The 17,534-nt window shown below is 42.1% G+C and overlaps 1 protein-coding gene across 1 annotated transcript in view; it reads left to right on the top strand.

Moving 5' to 3' along the window:
- CD109 (CD109 molecule) overlaps positions 1-17,534 on the top strand; it is a 395,644-nt gene that overhangs the window by 215,672 nt on the left and 162,438 nt on the right. The window contains exons 20-21 of the mRNA XM_069726553.1: positions 12,051-12,164; positions 12,647-12,859. Coding sequence (XP_069582654.1) covers positions 12,051-12,164; positions 12,647-12,859 — 327 coding nt within the window. The remainder of the gene's footprint in view (positions 1-12,050; positions 12,165-12,646; positions 12,860-17,534) is intronic.

The following is a 17,534-nucleotide window of genomic DNA, read 5'->3' as shown; positions in this document are numbered from 1 at the left end:
GTCCATCATCCTTTTAGGGTGATAACTATCGTAGCACAAAAGGCTATTCCTGTCAGTCGCCTTAGTAAATAAATCAGTCCAAAGATTGTTGCCTTGCTTGTAAACCATGGTGTCTAAAAATTGCACCCTATCCACCGAATGCGTCATGGTAAATTTTAATTCGGGGTGTATATTATTAAGTTCCGCCAAAAAATCAAAAAGGTCCTCCTGGGTCCCCTCCCATATGCAAAAAATGTCGTCGATGTAGCGCCACCAAGCCCGGATGTGACGCCAGAAGATGGATCTGTACACATGTTGGTCCTCGAGTACCGCCATATAGATGTTAGCATACGTGGGGGCCACATTGGACCCCATGGCGGTACCCCATAACTGCTGGTAGTAATCATCCCCAAAGAGGAAAAAATTCCTCCCGAGGACGAACTCCAGCAGTGTGAGGACCAACTGTGCACAATCCGGGGGCACGTCCGAGCCCGACAGCGCCACATCGACGGTATACAGACCCCTTTCGTGTTCAATAGATGTGTACAAAGACACTACGTCAAAAGATACCAAAAAAGTCGAAGTACTCACAGGGATGGTACTCAATTTCTCCAGAAAGTCATTTGTGTCCCTAATATAGGAGCGAGCAGAGGTGGGAAAGCCACGTAGAATTTTATCTAAAAAAATAGCCACCTTGTTGCACATAGATCCCCTACCCGACACAATAGGGCGCCCGGGGGGGGTTTAACAAATCCTTGTGTATCTTTGGCAACGTGTACAGGACTGGAGTTATTGGCGCAGTAACAAACAAAAATTCAGACAGGTTCTGATCAATGAGTCCATTGTTTAAGGAGTCACTGATCAGAAGCTGTAACTCCCTCTGGAAAACAGCAGTAGGATCACACTTTAATATTTTATAGACCGCAGTATCTGACAATTGTTCCATAATCTCCGCTTTATATTTTACCGTATCCATGATCACCACCGCTCGGCCTTTATCGGCCGGTTTTATCGTAAGTTCAGTATTGTTTGACAGACGATCAAGGGCCTGTCTTTCAACACTGGACAGATTATTATATCCAACATTGTGGAACCCCTCCTTCAATCTTTTCACATCCCTCTCCACAAATGTAATATAAGATTCAACAAAATGATTTTTAACCTGGGGTTGAAAGGAGCTCTTGTTGAACAAGCCTGCTCCTTTGAGTGTAAATCCCCCCATTTTATCATCAGTGGGTACATCGATATTCGGACCTATCTCTGAAAAGTAAGAGGTTAGCCGTAGCCTTCTATAAAAGGCAAATAGATCACATTCAATTTGGAACCAGTCAGGAGAATTTTTGGGGCAAAAAGAAAGTCCTTTAGACAAAATGTCACATTCAATATTCGACAGTTGTACAGATAATATATTTACCACCAGTTCATTGCGATTCAGTTCACTTTCCGTCGTTCGTCCATATTCCGTGTTCTCATGGGGGACCTGTGGGTCTTCCTCCTTTCTCTGTTCATGCCGCCTCCTCTTATGTTTCCTCCCACCTCTGCGATTCCTCCTTTTGTTGTTGTTACATCCAATTGCTTGGCTCATAAAAAACTCAAAGAGGAAGAAGAAGCCCCCAAATTTGAATCGTCAGTGGAGTCAGACTCTGCTGTAGTAAAACCAAATTTCTGTAGATCCCTCTCCTGTGGTCTCCTCCGTTTCTTCTGTTGGAAGGTCCTAGATCTCCTATTATGGAATGATGGTTGTGTGCCGGGATGCCATGAAAAAACCCGGCCCGATCTATAATCTTCCATATCACGGAACCATTTGGACCTCTTTGTTTTTTCAATGTCAGTACGAAATTTAGCAAGGTTTTCATCCAATTTGATCTTATACGATTCCAACTCTTGCATTGTCTTCAAAACAGTCAATTGTTGCTCCAAATCCACCACAGCTGATTTTATCAGCTCCATCTCCTTCCGGAGAAATTCAATATTCAGGAGCATCAAATCAAATGAAAATTTATTGGTGATGGATTCAAACTTGTTGCAGAATTGAACATTATCCACAAAGAGAGTGGGACGTAGATGTGGATGTAGGCCACGAGGTATCCTACGGGCCTTATAATACTCAGTGAGTGTAGTCACATGAAGTTCAAAAGAGATCAATCTCCTTTGCTCACTCTCGTGTCTCTTGCATACCATATCTGCAGTTATCACCCTAAAAGGATGATGGACTCATTACCTTGGAACCAGTTAGTTCGGGTACGTAGGATAGTTACTGACACTGAGGTTTGTGGCAAAAGATTGGACGAAATGTGTGAGAAATTCATGTGTAGAGGGTATCCGAAGGAGAAGGTGTTGGGTCATAAGGATAAAATAACCAAATTGTCCGATGGTGATTTACAAACCCATAGAACAAAGGCCAAACAGAAACGTGTACCATTTGTTTCCACCTATTGTCCAGCCAGCAATGGCATTGCAAACATTCTGTATAGACATTGGGGGTTTTTGATTTTCTCTATATAGTAGTATATTGCCCAGTCACGTAGTATATTGCCCAGCCACATAGTATATTGCCCAGTCACATAGTATATTGTCCAGCGACGTAGTATATTGCCCAGCGACGTAGTATTCAGCACAGAGCCACGTAGTATATTGCCCAGTCATGTAGTATATTGCCCAGTCACGTAGTATATTGCCCAGTCACATAGTATATTTCCCAGTCACGTAGTATATTGCCCAGTCGCGTAATATATTGCCCAGCTACGTAATATATTGCCCAGCAACATAGTATATTGCCCAGCAACGTAGTATATTCCCCAGTCACGTAGTATATTTGCAAGTCACGTAGTATATTGCCCAGACACGTAGGTATATAACACTGGCCATGCAGTATTTAGCAGTGTGTGCACCATATCCCTGTTAAAAAAAATAATTGAAATAAAAAAAAATTATATACTCACCCCTGGGATCCAGCGAAGCTGTGTGATGCGGCCGCCATCTTCCGTTCCCAGGATGCATTGCGAAATTACCCAGATGACTTAGCGGTCTCGCTAAGTCTCCTGGTTAATTTCGCAATGCATCTCTGGGAACAGGAGATGGCGGCCGGCGTGAGCGCAACGTCCAACGACGGAAGGTGAGAATAGCAGGTTTTTTGTTTTTTTTTAAATTATTTTTAACATTAGATCTTTTTACTATTGACACTGCATGGGCAGCATCAATAGTAAAAACTTGGTCACACACGGTTAATAGCAGCAGTTCCGAAGTGCGTTACCCGCAGCATAACGCGGTCCGTTACCGCTGGCATTAACCCTGTGTGAGAGGTGACCAGAGGGGAGTATAGAGCGGGGAGCATGGAACGGGCCCCGGGGACACTGACTGTGGGGAGTATGGAGCGGGCGCCGGGGACACTGACTGCGGGGAGTATGGAGCGGGCGCCGGGGTGTTGTGTTAACCAATTCAGTACCACAATGGACATAGAGGTCAGAGCACATACAGTGATCTGACAAAACCCCAAAATAATAGAACGAGCTCTGAGATGTGGGAACTCTGCAGACCGCAATCCCTAATCCTCTCCAACAACACTAGAGGCAGCCGTGGATTGCGCCTAATGCTCCCTATGCAACTCGGCACAGCCTGAGAAACTAGCTAGCCTGAAGATAGAAAATAAGCCTACCTTGCCTCAGAGCAATACCCCAAAGGAAAAGGTAGCCCCCCACATATAATGACTGTGAGTTAAGATGAAAAGACAAACGTAGAGATGAAATAGATTTAGCAAAGTGAGGCCCGACTTTCTGAACAGAGCGAGGATAGGAAAGGTAACTTTGTGGTCTACACAAAACCCTACAAAACCACACAAAGGGGGCAAAAAGACCCTCCGTACTGAACTAACGGCACGGAGGTACACCCTTTGCGTCCCAGAGCTTCCAGCAAACAAATAGACAAGCTGGACAGAAAAAATAGCAAACAAAATAGCAAATAAGACTTAGCTATGCAGAGCAGTAGGCCACAGGAACGATCCAGGAAGATACAAGTCCAATACTGGAACATTGACAGGAGGCCAGGATCAAAGCACTAGGTGGAGTTAAGTAGAGCAGCACCTAATGACCTCACCACATCACCTGAGGGAGGAAACTTCAGAAGCCGCAGTACCACTTTCCTCCACCAACGGAAGCTCACAGAGAGAATCAACCGAAGTACCACTTGTGACCACAGGAGGGAGCTCTGCCGCAGAATTCACAACAGTACCCCCCCCTTGAGGAGGGGTCACCGAACCCTCACCGGAGCCCCCAGGCCGACCAGGATGAGCCACATGAAAGGCACGAACAAGATCGGGAGCATGGACATCAGAGGCAAAGACCCAGGAATTATCCTCCTGAGCATAACCCTTCCACTTAACCAGATACTGGAGTTTCCGTCTTGAAACACGAGAATCCAAAATCTTCTCCACAATATACTCCAACTCCCCCTCCACCAAAACCGGGGCAGGAGGGTCAACAGATGGAACCATAGGTGCCACGTATCTCCGCAACAATGACCTATGGAATACGTTATGTATGGAAAAAGAATCTGGAATGGTCAGACGAAAAGACACAGGATTAAGAACCTCAGAAATCCTATACGGACCAATGAAACGAGGTTTAAACTTAGGAGAGGAAACCTTCATAGGAATATGACGAGAAGATAACCAAACCAGATCCCCAACACGAAGTCGGGGACCCACACAGCGTCTGCGATTAGCGAAATGTTGAGCCTTCTCCTGGGACAAGGTCAAATTGTCCACTACCTGAGTCCAAATCTGCTGCAACCTGTCCACCACAGTATCTACACCAGGACAGTCCGAAGACTCAACCTGTCCTGAAGAGAAACGAGGATGGAACCCAGAGTTGCAGAAAAATGGCGAAACCAAGGTAGCCGAGCTGGCCCGATTATTAAGGGCAAACTCAGCCAAAGGCAAAAAGGACACCCAATCATCCTGATCAGCAGAAACAAAGCATCTCAGATATGTTTCCAAGGTCTGATTGGTTCGTTCGGTCTGGCCATTAGTCTGAGGATGGAAAGCCGAGTAAAAAGACAAGTCAATGCCCATCCTACCACAAAATGCTCGCCAAAACCTCGAAACAAACTGGGAACCTCTGTCAGAAACGATATTCTCTGGAATGCCATGTAAACGAACCACATGCTGGAAGAACAATGGCACCAAATCAGAGGAGGAAGGCAATTTAGACAAGGGTACCAAATGGACCATCTTAGAAAAGCGATCACAGACCACCCATATGACTGACATCTTTTGAGAAACGGGAAGATCTGAAATAAAATCCATGGAAATATGCGTCCAGGGCCTCTTCGGGACCGGCAAGGGCAAAAGCAACCCACTGGCACGAGAACAGCAGGGCTTAGCCCGAGCACAAATCCCACAGGACTGCACAAAAGTACGCACATCCCGCGACAGAGATGGCCACCAAAAGGATCTAGCCACTAACTCTCTGGTACCAAAGATTCCAGGATGACCAGCCAACACCGAACAATGAACCTCAGAGATAACTTTATTCATCCACCTATCAGGAACAAACAGTATCTCCGCTGGACAACGATCAGGTTTATTAGCTTGAAATTTTTGCAGCACCCGCCGCAAATCAGGGGAGATGGCAGACACAATTACTCCTTCCTTGAGGATACCCGCCGGCTCAGACAAACCCGGAGAGTCGGGCACAAAACTCCTAGACAGAGCATCCGCCTTCACATTTTTAGAGCCCGGAAGGTGCGAAATCACAAAGTCAAAACGGGCAAAAAACAGCGACCAACGAGCCTGTCTAGGATTCAACCGCTTGGCAGACTCGAGATAAGTCAAGTTCTTATGATCAGTCAATACCACCACGCGATGCTTAGCTCCTTCAAGCCAATGACGCCACTCCTCGAATGCCCACTTCATGGCCAGCAACTCTCGGTTGCCCACATCATAATTTCGCTCGGCAGGCGAAAACTTCCTGGAAAAGAAGGCGCATGGTTTCATCACTGAGCAATCAGAACCTCTCTGCGACAAAACAGCCCCTGCTCCAATCTCAGAAGCATCAACCTCAACCTGGAACGGAAGCGAAACATCAGGTTGACACAACACATGGGCAGAAGAAAAACGACGCTTCAACTCTTGAAAAGCCTCCACAGCAGCAGAAGACCAATTGACCACATCAGCACCCTTCTTGGTCAAATCGGTCAATGGTTTGGCAATACTAGAAAAATTGCAGATGAAGCGACGAGAAAAATTAGCAAAGCCCAGGAACTTTTGCAGACTTTTCAGAGATGTAGGCTGAGTCCAATCATGGATGGCTTGGACTTTAACAGGATCCATCTCGATAGTAGAAGGGGAAAAGATGAACCCCAAAAATGAAACCTTCTGCACACCAAAGAGACACTTTGATCCCTTCACAAACAAAGAATTAGCACGCAGGACCTGAAAAACCGTTCTGACCTGCTTCACATGAGACTCCCATTCATCCGAGAAGATCAAAATGTCATCCAAGTACACAATCAGGAATTTATCCAGGTACTCTCGGAAGATGTCATGCATAAAGGACTGAAACACTGATGGAGCATTGGCAAGTCCGAATGGCATTACTAGATACTCAAAATGACCCTCGGGCATATTAAATGCAGTTTTCCATTCATCGCCTCGCTTAATTCGCACAAGATTATACGCACAACGAAGATCTATCTTGGTAAACCAACTAGCCCCCTTAATCCGAGCAAACAAATCAGATAACAACGGCAAAGGGTACTGAAATTTAACCGTGATCTTATTTAGAAGGCGGTAATCTATACAAGGTCTCAGCGAACCATCCTTCTTGGCTACAAAAAAGAACCCTGCTCCTAATGGCGATGATGACGGGCGAATATGCCCCTTCTCCAGGGACTCCTTCACATAACTGCGCATAGCGGCGTGCTCAGGCACAGATAAATTAAACAGTCGGCCTTTTGGGAATTTACTACCAGGAATCAAATTGATAGCACAATCACAATCCCTATGCGGAGGTAGGGTATCGGACTTGGGCTCATCAAATACATCCCGGTAATCAGACAAGAACTCTGGAACCTCAGAAGGGGTGGATGACGAAATTGACAGAAATGGAACATCACCATGTACCCCCTGACAACCCCAGCTGGACACCGACATGGATTTCCAATCTAATACAGGATTATGGACTTGTAGCCATGGCAACCCCAACACGACATCATGCAGATTATGCAACACCAGAAAGCGAATAACCTCCTGATGTGCAGGAGCCATGCACATGGTCAGCTGGGTCCAGTACTGAGGCTTATTCTTGGCCAAAGGCGTAGCATCAATTCCTCTCAATGGAATAGGACACTGCAAGGGCTCCAAGCAAAAACCAACAACGCTTAGCATACTCCAAGTCCATCAAATTCAGGGCAGCGCCTGAATCCACAAATGCCATGACAGAATACGATGACAAAGAGCAGATCAAGGTAACAGACAGAAGAAATTTTGACTGTACCGTACCAATGGTGGCAGACCTAGCAAACCGCTTAGTGCGTTTAGGACAATCAGAGATAGAATGAGTGGAATCACCACAGTAGAAACACAGTCCATTCAGACGTCTGTGTTCTTGCCGTTCAACTCTGGTCAAAGTCCTATCGCACTGCATAGGCTCAGGTTTAAGCTCAGGTAATACCGCCAAATGGTGCACAGATTTACGCTCACGCAAGCGTCGACCGATCTGAATGGCCAAAGACATAGACTCATTCAGACCAGCAGGCATAGGAAATCCCACCATGACATCCTTAAGGGCTTCAGAGAGACCCTTTCTGAAAATCGCTGCGAGCGCACCTTCATTCCATTGCGTGAGTACGGACCACTTCCTAAATTTCTGACAATATACCTCTATCTCATCCTGACCCTGACAAAGAGCCAGCAATTTTTTTTCTGCCTGATCCACTGAATTAGGTTCATCGTACAGCAATCCAAGCGCCAGGAAAAACGCATCGATATTACTTAATGCAGGATCTCCTGACGCAAGAGAAAATGCCCAGTCCTGAGGGTCGCCACGCAAAAAAGAAATAATGATCCTAACTTGTTGAACTGGGTCACCAGAGGAGCGAGGTTTCAAAGCCAGAAATAGTTTACAATTATTTTTGAAACTCAGAAATTTAGTTCTATCTCCAAAAAACAAATCTGGAATAGGAATTCTCGGTTCTAACATAGAATTCTGAACCACAAAATCTTGAATATTTTGTACTCTTGCCGTGAGCAGATCCACACATGAAGACAGACCTTTAATGTCCATTGCTACACCTGTGTCCTGAACCACCCAAATGTCTAGGGAAAAAAAAAGGCAAAACACAGTGCAGAGAAAAAAAAATGGTCTCAGAACTTCTTTTTTCCCTCTATTGAGAATCATTAGTACTTTTGGCCTCCTGTACTGTTGTGTTAACCAATTCAGTACCACAATGGACATAGAGGTCAGAGCACATACAGTGATCTGACAAAACCCCAAAATAATAGAACGAGCTCTGAGACGTGGGAACTCTGCAGACCGCAATCCCTAATCCTCTCCAACAACAATAGAGGCAGCCGTGGATTGCGCCTAACGCTCCCTATGCAACTCGGCACAGCCTGAGAAACTAGCTAGCCTGAAGATAGAAAATAAGCCTACCTTGCCTCAGAGAAATACCCCAAAGGAAAAGGTAGCCCCCCACATATAATGACTGTGAGTTAAGATGAAAAGACAAACGTAGAGATGAAATAGATTTAGCAAAGTGAGGCCCGACTTTCTGAAGAGAGCGAGGATAGGAAAGGTAACTTTGCGGTCTACACAAAACCCTACAAAACCACACAAAGGGGGCAAAAAGACCCTCCGTACCGAACTAACGGCACGGAGGTACACCCTTTGCGTCCCAGAGCTTCCAGCAAACAAATAGACAAGCTGGACAGAAAAAATAGCAAACAAAATAGCAAATAAGACTTAGCTATGCAGAGCAGCAGGCCACAGGAACGATCCAGGAAGATACAAGTCCAATACTGGAACATTGACAGGAGGCCAGGATCAAAGCACTAGGTGGAGTTAAGTAGAGCAGCACCTAACGACCTCACCACATCACCTGAGGGAGGAAACTTCAGAAGCCGCAGTACCACTTTCCTCCACCAACGGAAGCTCACAGAGAGAATCAACCAAAGTACCACTTGTGACCACAGGAGGGAGCTCTGCCACAGAATTCACAACACCGGGGACACTGACTGCGGGGAGTATGGAGCGGGTGCCGGGGACACTGACTGCGGGGAATATGGAGCGGGCGGCGGGCACTGTGACTGTAGGGGAGGGACTAATCAGACTGTGCCCGTCGCTGATTGGTCACAGCAGCCATGACAGGCAGCTGGCGAGACCAATCAGCGACTTGGATTCCATGACAGACAGAGACCGCGACCAATGAATATCCGTGACAGAAAGAAGGACAGACAGAAAGACAGAAGTGACCCTTAGACAATTATATATGTATAGATTATTAATTTTTAGAGCACATTATTATTAATTTTTAGAGCACCACTGAACCCATGATGCTGTACATGAGAAGGGGTTACATACAAGATACAAAAATAAAATATGGTGAACAAACTAACAATGGCAGACTGGTACAGAAAAGAGAGGACACTGCCACAGGATAATCGGAAAGGACACAGTAGGTTAGGGGATTGCGGCCATTTCAGTGGCGGTGAGGTGTAGAGATGAGCAGATTTGATCGGGTCCCTGCTTATTCAGCAAACTATCGTGGTTACCGAATTAGCTATAGTGGGAACCCGTATACATGGAGTGCGCCAGCTGATCAGGTATCCGGCACCACAGACATGCCTGTTTGTTGGGCTTTCCTTGCATGTCTTGTGACAGTGACACAGCCGCGACACATGCAGCTTCCATGCTGGACACCTGATTAGCCGGCGCACATCATGTATCCGGGTTCCCACTGTAGCTTATTCGGTAAGCACTATAACTTGCTGAATAAGCAGCGACCCAATCAGATTCGCTCATCATTATTGAGGTGGCAGTGGGTTGTTGTAGGCTGTAAGTTTTCTTGAAGAAGTGTGATGTCTAGTTTGGTCTGGAAGTTCTGAGTGTGGCTGATAATTGGTTGTGTAGAGGCACAAAATTCTAGAGGATGTAGGTTACTCTTGAAAAGACTTGGAGGTTATTGGGAGAAGAAAATATGAGTGTGGAGAAGAGGTGGAGGTCTTGGAAGGACCAGAGTTTGCATGTTGGAAGATATCGGAATATTAGTTATATATGGAGGAGACAGATTATGGAAGGCTTTGTAGGTCAACTTTAGTATTTTGAACTTGATACTTTGGGGGATTGGTTGAACTTTTGTCACCATACAGAGTGCCTTGTGGTCACAGCAGGACGCTAAGAGTCACGAGGCAAAATAAAAGTAAGCGTGGATCTGGTCATGCTATTTGGCTTGGGCATTGTTCAGGAAAAGCTGGTATGGACTTTTATTTTTAAAAAGGACTACAAGAATTAAGTGGGGCTGGTCTGTTTCCTCCAAGCCAGGTCTTGCAAGTGGCCTAAGGCCACAGGTTATCGTAAAAACCCTTGCAGCAGAGGGATGGGTGTGTCAGTGTGGAGTTTGCATGGTATAGAGCAGACAGCCCTGCTAAAGCTCTGCCTGTGTGAGGGAGCATAGAGCCCAGCGGAGCGAGCTCCTGGCACTCCGCAGCATAATATGGTGGTGGGGTCGCCCTCAGCAACCAAATGCATTTATGGACTGTTTTGTTTTTCGGAAGTGATCTGGAGGATACAGTTTCTTTGGTTTGTATGTTTTTGGACATTAAACCTACGTTTACTTTGAATGAACTTTCCAGGATCCCTGCCTCATCACAGCATAGCTTGGACACCGCTGCACCACATAACATTGAACTTGTCCTGTTAAGAAGTTTTGATTGAAAAAGCTTTTGATTTCAGTAAATGTAACCTCTTAATGCAGTAAATTCAACAAATGACCATTTTCAATTATTTACAACCCAGAAAATTTTTGGAAACTCTGTTGTGCATAATAATATGGAATAGAGCATTTTGAGCTTTTTAGTTTTGAAAAAAAAAAACATTGTTATCTTTGGGAGATTTGCTCAATAAAATTTGATTTGTACTCTAAAGGTTGATGATTTAAACATTAAATTGACTCATTTGCTTTGAACATTTTGGAAAATCAGAGAAAAATAACATTTTTATAATTATTTGGAACATGGTATACGCTCTGGTAGTGCTTCGTGATTGGCTTGCAGTACCATGTTTTGCAATGGCTGCAATGCATTCTTGGGAAGCACACTCATTTACGCCAGTTTCTGTCTGATGCAATTTTCTTCAATGTGGAAAATGGCATTGGCCATTCGCGTGAACCGAAATGCAGTAAATTCGAAATTCACCATGTTCAATTACAGTAACTCCTAAAAATTTAACACAATTTCAATTTGATCGAAACAATTTGCTCATTTATGAAGCATTTATTAAAACTTCTTTACAAAACAGTAAAAGTCTTCAAGTGTGTACCTTCAGTAGTTCATATGAATTTAATTTCTAATCTTAACGACTGCTTAGCTCCAATATTCATAACAACTGACTCTTACACACCCAAAAAATTCCAGGGAATTCTTATTTACTGTTACATTTAACAATGTGCTACATTTTAAAATGTATCATTCCTCAGTTAGTTTGTACTTCATTTGTGTATTTTCCAGTCTAACATTGTATTATAGTAATATAAACACATCACAGCGCATTGAACAATTTGAGATTTATTAGCTGTATACATAGATGACATAATATCAAACAATGTTTACACAGAGCTTAGCGCAGATCCTGTTTTTTTGCATTACTTTCATCCATCCAGTGTTTCCATAATTTGCTGCCTCCAAATGAGACAGAGCCAAAAGACAATTTTCAGCAAATTAAACTTGTCTGAATAAAATGCCAATTAACAATTTTCACTATTTAAAATTCCATTACAACTAATTTTGATGTCTCTCTATTAATTCATAAGATGACAATTTACATTTGTTTTACATCAGACCTGTGTTTTTTTTTCAGTTGGAATCATTTCAACCATTCTTCATTTCCCTGAATCTCCCTAGTTATGTTACCAGAGGAGAAGAATTTGTCTTGGAAGTTGTTGTCTTCAATTATTTGGAAGAAGATACTGAGGTGAAAAGTAAAAAGTGTTCTGTCTTATACACAAGTATACTTATGAAAGCACAGTTATTAGTGGCCAGATATTACATTGTTGAGCAACAGACTTTGGAAAACAGTTGGCAGCTTGATTACATGATGTAACATGAAAAAGAATATGAAAAGCTCATGTACTTTTTGCAGATGCTTATGCCAATTTGGCACGCTCAACAAGGAGAAACTTTACACCTTAGACCTCATGGTTGTTACGTATAGGCAAGATTATATTAAAGTTGATATTTATAAAGTAGGAGGTTAGAAAATTGCCTAGAATCCAACTTTTACTCTATCAACCAATACATATTTCCAATTACATTAGCACAAAGAGAGTATTGTTTCTTGTATTTTGTAATTTATTGTGCTAAATTAATTTACATAAAGATGTTTTTTACTAGACATTTTAATTAGAAACATCAAACCAGTGCATTACACATAACTTTGGTGTTTTCCCTTCATAGGTTTCTGTAACCCTTGATCAAAGTGATGCATTTGAAATACACTTATCATTTATGAGCGCAGCTGGGAGCCAAAAGACTATAATGGTTCCAAGTCAAGAGGGAAAAATTGTTTCCTTTACAATCAAACCTATTCAGCTGGGCGATATTCCAGTAACCGTGAAAGCCACATCTTCTCTTGCTTCAGATGCTGTAACTCGTCAACTCACAGTCAAGGTAATTTTAACATGGCCATTTTTCATGACAACATACAGTAATAAAATTGTGTGTTTTCTCCCCTTATAAGCATCCTATTATACTTGTACAGTGTACTAGTAACTTATGGTAGTTATACACAGCCTATAAGAACAAAAATAATAAGTATGCATGTTTTGGGTAGGATGACAGAGAAAGCTTGGAAGACAAAACCAAAGAATTTAGATGAACTCTGGGAGGCATGTAAGACTGCATTCTTTGCTATTCCTGATTACTTCATTAATAAATTGTATGAATCATTGTTGAACCACATGGATGCAGTACTTCACACTCATGGAAGTCACACAAAATATTAAATATGACTCTAATAGCACTATAACTTCATTCACCAATGTTATGCAACATATATTTGTATTTTAAGTTCATTATTTGTTTGAGTATCACATTACTTTCTGTGGGCGACAAAACTTTTGTCTTGCCAAAATCTGACCATTCTGTGTCCATTAACTGATCAATATTTCTGCATTGATGCCAATTTATTTTCTTAACCTAAACCACATTTCTGAGGATTTCAGCTTTCAAAAGAATAATTCATACAACCAATGGATGAATTTAACGTCAGCTTATAAGCTTTTATTTACATAACATGGATAAGCGACATAACTTCTGTCAGGGAGTGTAGATGCACTCACTAACATACAGATCTGGAGAAAAGTTAATCTTTTATAAAGGTATATCCTGTGAAACAAAGCTATGATTGTATCCATATAGAAAAATGAAAGATGTAATCATGTTACTATGTATCATATTATCTTCTCCATTTTACACTCTTTTAAGAATATTAAAGCACAATTATTTTAAAGCCTTCTCCTTTCCTGCTGTGTCGGTGTGGGTCTTTGGGTGATATGGCCCTACTACAAACTTTCCTGCTAGGATTTTAACACAGGATTGTACAATCCACTATCTATAGATGCTCCTGTACGCCTACAGGGGTTCTCGTGGACAGTGCAGCACTACCTTTTACATATTATTTGACCTCATGTTTTTCTCAATATCTGTTATGAAATAAGAATAAACTTTTCCCGTTTTAGGTCAATTAGGATTACTATAATTATTAATATTTGCCAAATGCCAGAATTATGAGAAAAAGAGAATGTTTTAAAGCATTTTGTTACTTACTGCAAAGTCAAAATGTTGCATACATTTCATTAGTATTTGGTACCATTGCCCTTAAACTGAATGACTTGGGAAAAAAATCCTTTCACAAGCTTCTCACAATAGTTCGACCAATTCCTCCTGAGAAAACTGGTGTAACTGATCCAGGTTTGTATGTCGATTTGCTCGCACCTGCTTCTTCAGCTTTGCCCTTACATTTTTCAAAAGAATTGAGATCAGGGCTTTGTGATGGCCACTCCAAAACATTGACCTTGCTATCCTTAAGCCACTTTGTTATCATTTTGACAGTATGTCAAAATGTCAAATCATTGTCAGTAGTGTATAATAGCCATGTTTCGTCAAACTCAATCTGACAGGTGCCCCGCCCCTATCAAAGTGTATCAAAATGTGTAACCCCTCCCCTCCCCTTGTCTGACGGCTGGTATCCAGCTGTCCCTCCTTGTTTGATTTCCCCTTTTGATATAGTTTAATATAGTTTAATTTGTTGTAGTTTTGATATTATTCCCGTATTTTGTGGAATAACACATGTTTATAATTATAGCCTAGTCGTGTATTTATTTTACACGTGGTTTATAACACCTTTTTCATTTGTTTTATAATAGATTTTATACGTAGCCCCGAGTTTGATTCTGTAAGCTTTTGTTTTATTCACAGTGTATCCATATAGTGAATAGGGCTGATGTTTCTGTATGCAATCCTACATCCTGTTATGTGAAAAGTATTCTCAAACACTAACTAAATGGTGAACATTACCTAAATTAGGTTAACTGTGGGTCAGAGGCTTATAGCACCTAGGTCAAGCAATTGTTGTTGTATTTGCGTACCCCATAAATGTTTATTCTCACAAACAGAAAAGTTATTGTGTCCTGAAGATGGCATCTGAGGTTATTTGTTTTTTGTATTAGCTTTCTCAGAAAACAGCTGTGTTATCTGAGGGTCAGATATTTTTGTACAAACTCATGCTGTTTGGTGATCTTTGTGAAGCAGAACTTTGTTTTATAACACATTTGTACTTGTATTGTACCTGAATTGATATTTGCTTTCTCTTTTTTGTGTCCTGAAGATGGCATCTGCAAAGTTATTTGTTATCTACTGAGGCCATTGCAAGTTGTGTTTATTCACATTGTAGCAGGTTTTATCCTTGTGGCTGCCTTATATACACAGAAGAGATATGCACCAATGTCACAACACAAGTTATAATATGACCCAATGTTACAACACAAGTAAGAAGCGGCGTGTTTTATACGAATAAAAACCAAAGACACGATATTGTAAAAAAAAAAATTTAAAAGATTTATTTCTCACAATAAAACAGCATCTCAAAGACATTTCATTACTATAAAAATTCATACAGAATATAAAAAGTAAAAACATTAAAATAGTACAATGAACAATTACACTTCTTACAAAATAATTAATATAGCGTTACAAGGCGTGTACAGCATTTATCCAGTACATTCTTTACATCGTGAGCCACATGGTTTGCAGCATCGGTAGAGACCTTTTTTTAGGTAGCAGAGTTCCACGTGTGGTACCTAATGACGGGGAATGTAAAGATTGAATTGTACGGGGAACCGCCGCTAACTTCAGCGGTGTAGATACAGAGCGTGTCTCACTGTTGGTAATTTTTAATTCATCTAAAAGCTTCCTAGTAGCGGGGTTACCCACAACTGTAGACGGCATATTTAGTTCGGCCATAGCCTGCATAAATGAATCCCAACCCGGTGGTAAATTTCTACTGTTCAGAGCATGACTCTGCGTTGTACTACGTACCAAATCCAGTAAGTTAGACCCTGGTATTACGGATCCTTTGAAAATAAATTCAGCATTATTATTCCATGCTGTGACATTTTTATTCTGCAGCAGCCTGTTTAGTAAAAATTCAGCATTCTTTTTATATCTTTGGTTTATATGTCCGACAATTTCAGCGATCTCATGATTTTTATCAGAGTCGGTATTTGGCAATTGCTGCTGACCAGGATCAGGAGGGCTAACGAGATTTAAAGCCGTTACTTCTTTTGAGCTGTGCCTCGTATGTACCAAGTAGCGTTGTAGCACAGCGCTATACATTTTAATTTTCACATCATCGGGAATGTCACGACGCTGTAAAATGTCGCTAATCTCACCATCAAGGCGCCGAATAACACTGTCGCGTATGTTATCTGTAGTACCGGGTCTTAGTTTGTCTAGCTCCTGTTTGGGGACTAGATACATTTTCGTTGTATGCTCCATTATCTTCCGGCGATCAGGCTTGTTATTATTGGGATTGCAAAAGCTAAAAGAGGACCGATAAACCCGCCGGCCTGTTTTAGTAGGCGCTTCTTTTTCTTTATGGGCTGAGACCTGTCGCTCAGGGTTCTTATAGCTTTACGCCACTTCTTTAATATACCTTTTTGGCGCTCTTTCAGCGGAATCCTGCCTTTTAAGATATTTAAAGCAATCTCGCCTATGGCTGTAATTAAATCATTGCTTGCATCGCGCAAAATAGACTTTCTGACAGCGGGGGTTGCTTTCACTAGGGTTTTTAAGAGAGCCCAGTTACGCCGGAGCCTCTCAGACATCTTTACATCACAACGACCACAGCGTAGAATGTCTGATACCTGGTAAAATTCACTTTTTAGAAGTTTTTTTCTTCTGAACATAGACAGCGGGCAGCGCGGGTGGAAACAACCCAGTCCTTAAACGCAGATCCTCAGGAGTATTAGCTCTCAAATCTACAAGCAAATACCCGTAAGGCTCCCGCGTGGCATCCTCAAAAGCTTCTAGGAAAAAACGTGTTTTTCCGGGATACATCTGACGAGCTAGAGTTAAAATTTGTAATTTATCTCGGGGGTTGTTAAAAAGCACCATGTACTTTGTGTTTAAATTTATCGTACGGCTTTTCTTGCCCTGACAAAATATGTTTTGCACCAGGTAGAAAATGCTGAGATTTCTGTGGTGCACATACTTGGTAAAGGCTTTTTCTATCTCACAATTCTCACTAGCACTCTCCATGAGATCATCAACAATCGCCAAATTCACCTTCTCCGGTGGGAATAATTCGTCATCTACGAATGTATTCGGCAGACCCTCCACAAATCTGGCGTGGGGAAAAGAGAGAGAGATTTCATCATATAGTTTTTGCCAACACGAATAAAACCATACAATATTATCAGGTTTCTGAGAAAAATTAGCTTCAATATTATATAGCAGCTGTTTTACAAAATAGCTCTTTCCAGAATTAGACGGGCCTGCTAGAATGCACGAGAACGGGTGTTGCAGACGCGTATCCATCACAATACTCGACTAATACCCAAAAGGTAATGTTGTGAAATCGTCTAATAGTCGCCGCTTTGTATAAACGCACTTTTGTGTTTTGCGTAATGGCCTTGTTTCAATATCCCAGTACTTTTTATTTCTCACAATGGACGCCTGCTGTACGACAATACGTTTCTGAGTTTCTGCGGCAGAATTGCGCGGGTAGTCCAGAACTAGATCTTTCAGACTGTTGAAATTAATAGATTGAGAGTTACCAACATTT

This window comes from Ranitomeya imitator, chromosome 5 (genome assembly GCF_032444005.1).
Source record: "Ranitomeya imitator isolate aRanImi1 chromosome 5, aRanImi1.pri, whole genome shotgun sequence".
NCBI lineage: Eukaryota > Metazoa > Chordata > Amphibia > Anura > Dendrobatidae > Ranitomeya > Ranitomeya imitator.
The sequence above is the reverse complement of the archived record's forward strand: the minus strand, read 5'-3'. Positions and strand labels throughout refer to the sequence as shown.